The 3,031-nt window shown below is 38.2% G+C and overlaps 1 protein-coding gene across 16 annotated transcripts in view; it reads left to right on the forward strand.

Moving 5' to 3' along the window:
- Nucleotides 1–3,031, forward strand: part of LOC106784949 (hemicentin-2) — a 30,243-nt gene that overhangs the window by 946 nt on the left and 26,266 nt on the right. For 8 of the 16 annotated variants that reach the window (XM_014744994.1, XM_014744996.1, XM_014745003.1 and 5 more), the window contains one exon: nucleotides 932–1,249. In XM_014744994.1, the coding sequence (XP_014600480.1) occupies nucleotides 1,102–1,249 (148 nt within the window). In that variant the 5' untranslated portion in view covers nucleotides 932–1,101. Of the gene's footprint in view, nucleotides 1–44; nucleotides 535–576; nucleotides 596–634; nucleotides 722–904; nucleotides 1,250–3,031 lie in introns of those variants that run through there. The other 8 variants (XM_014744992.1, XM_014744993.1, XM_014744991.1 and 5 more) reach the window with 5 other exon arrangements.

A 3,031-nucleotide genomic window follows, 5' to 3' on the forward strand; every position in this document is an offset into this window, starting at 1 on the left:
TATATATATATATGTGTGTGTATGTGTGCATATATTACTAACTACTACTAGATATCCCTTTCTCTCTCTTTTTCGTTCTCCCATTCTTATTTTTCTATTCCGTTTAACTACTTTTTCTATCTCTCTCTTTACATTCTCTTTGGTATTCTCAGCATTTTTCCGCAGTATAGTCAAGCCCGCCAATTATCGAACGTCCACGTGTTTCTCTCTCTCTCTCTCCCTTTTTTTCTTTTTCTCTTTTTCTCCCGCCCCCTCCCCTTCCCCGTTCTCTAATTCCTTTTACTATTTCTTTCAACTGGCTAAAGTCATTTCCATTCTTGTTCCAACTCTCGATCATTCCTTTTAATTCTCAACGTCAACGTGGAAAAATAGACAGACAGATAGACAGACGGTAGAAGGAGAAGAAATAAAGAGTGAGGAAAAGAGGGGAAAAAGTAAGAGAAAGAGAGAGGAAAACGATTATTCCCGATTGGTGTTTACAACATCCGAAAAAGGACGAAATTCGAACGATCGTCGACCTCATTCTTCGTGTTTGTGAGTTTCAATTTTCTCTCTCGCTTTCTCTTTATACCTTTATAGCAAAAAGTGATCAAGAGTGAGTGAGAGAAAGAAAGAAAGAAAGAGAGAGAAAGAGAAATAGAGTGAGAGAAAGAGAGAAAGAGAGAGAGAGAGAGAGAGAGAGAGAAAGACAGAGAGGGGGCCGTGAAAACGTGCCGTTAAAGTAATTAAATTCGACTGACTCGATTAGCGTGAGAACTTTCCTGGAACTTTTCGAGTTCGTCGTTTCAATCCTCTCTCTCTCTCTCTCCTTCTCTCTCTCCCCCCTCTTTCTCCCTCTCTCTTTTTCCTCTTATTTCCCTTTTCGTCTCTGTCTATCCTTTTACTACGATTTTGAACGAGTAAGTGCAACGAGGATTGTGTGTAATGATAGTCGAAGGGAGTACGCGGAAGCGTTGAAAGAAAAGAGAAGAAAAAGAAAAAGAAAAAAAAGAAGAAAAAGAAGAGTACGGGGCTTGGGGTGTTCCGTTAAGTGATTGCAAAGGAATGTTACTACCACGAAGTTGAAAAGTTTTGGTATCGTGGTGCTTAGCTGGGTTTTCGATGGCCATTATGTCGTTTGGACTAAACTTTTACCGGTCTCCTAACGTTAGAAGGGAGACACCAGCTGAGACAGCTACGGAGACGTTTATGATGAGGATAGTCTTCTTGACTTTAGGATTTTTCCTTCTACTTACTAGGGAGGTTAAAGGTGAGTAGCCAGCTAACTACTAGTCAGCCAGCAGACCCTCTCTTTCTTTCACTTTTTTTCTATTTCACTAACCGACCACCCCTACCGTTACTCCGACCATCACCCGAACCATCAACACTGACCATCGTCATGAGTATGAATTTTAAAACGATACTTTTATACTGAACAACCCCTGTCGTTCGTCGTCTTCTTCATATTCACTACCACAATTTCATCCTTAGCAGAAGTATCATTAACCATAACTTCTACTCCTACACACAACTATCATCACTCTTAGTTTCTTATTTATTCTTATTTTTATATATCGACTAACATAAGATTTCTCTTTTGACGAGTATACCAAGAAGTACATTGAAGTAGAATGATGCTGGATAATGTGCCTTGCTTGCTTGCTTGCTTGCTCGACTTGCCTTGGTTTGGGGTGGCTCGTTGGGTGGAAAGTTTTCAAGTAAATAGAAAATAAATAGAAAGCGTGCTTTTCAAAAAAGGTACAACCGAGCTTAGACGGACTCGCCGCGTTGTATAAACAAAAAGTTACTATCCCCCCCTCCTCTCTCTCTCTCTCTCTGCTTTTTCTTCTTCTTTTCCTATTTCTCCCCCTTCCATCCCCCTCAACTTACTGTTATTAAATTGAAGCTTGAAAGCTTCCTCCAACTTCTCCACCCAAATCCACCCCCTCTTCGTCCTCTCTTTTTCTACCTTAGCCACCTCGCACCCATCCCCTCCTCCCCTTCCCTCACCTCCCCCTCCGCACCCCTCTTTCCCTTTAACACCACACAACTACTTCGAAAGTTTTCTCGTGTAATGCTTACGAGGATACACCCTTTCTTTTATTCTTGGATAGCACGAAAGCACCTCATACGATGCTCAATCGAGATGGAAACGAGACCACTTCCCTTCCGTCCTTAAAACGTTTCTTATTCTTATCTTATTTTTTCTCCATTTCTTTTTCTATTTTATTCTCGTTCCTTTTCTTCGCATTTTCCTTTACTTCCTTTTCATTCTATTTTACAACGTTAACTCGTTTTTATTATCTTCGCGTGAAAAATCCGCATTTTCGTATATACTTTTACTTATTTGTACTACCTCTCGTATAAATTCGCGAAAGTACCCACCCCGGTCCACGCACACACACACACACACATACATACACAAATGTAAAAGGATGAAGTTATACACGTATACATAGAAAGATATATATATAAATATATATATATATATGAGATGGTATTTATTCGGATTATATAAATTTTAAAGGCGACTCTCCAATTGGAACTTTCGATGTTTACTTCGAAATGCAACACACACAAGCAAAGTATCATCAGAGACGATCTCTTATGATTTATTCATCCTCCTCAAAGGGTGAAAGATCGTCTGAACATCTGGAAAGACCAATGTTTTTCCTCCTTCTTCACACTCACCAAGTTTCTTATATCTATGAGAGAGAGAGAGAGAGAGAGAGAGAGAGAGAGAGAGAGAGTAAGAAGTTCTAATAATTTATCTAAGAACATTACCGAGATTCTCTATTTATAACTTATACTTCTGCGATAGAGAAATGGGATATATTTTTTTGTCTCCCCTTATTTTATGTTTTATTCCAAGAAAATCTGATCTGTCTGACTTGGAAGGTAAAAAAAAAAAATGAAAGTTAGATGCATTATCCTTCGAGGAATAAATCTTTGAAGAAAATGATAAGAGACACAAAGTTTCTTTATGTATTATATGTTAATATATTTCTTTTATATGTAAGATTTATTTATTTTAATAATTATATATATATAT

The sequence above is a fragment of the Polistes canadensis genome, unplaced genomic scaffold, assembly GCF_001313835.1.
Source record: "Polistes canadensis isolate GaletaPanama2010 unplaced genomic scaffold, ASM131383v1 scaffold_42, whole genome shotgun sequence".
In the NCBI taxonomy this organism is placed as follows: domain Eukaryota; kingdom Metazoa; phylum Arthropoda; class Insecta; order Hymenoptera; family Vespidae; genus Polistes; species Polistes canadensis.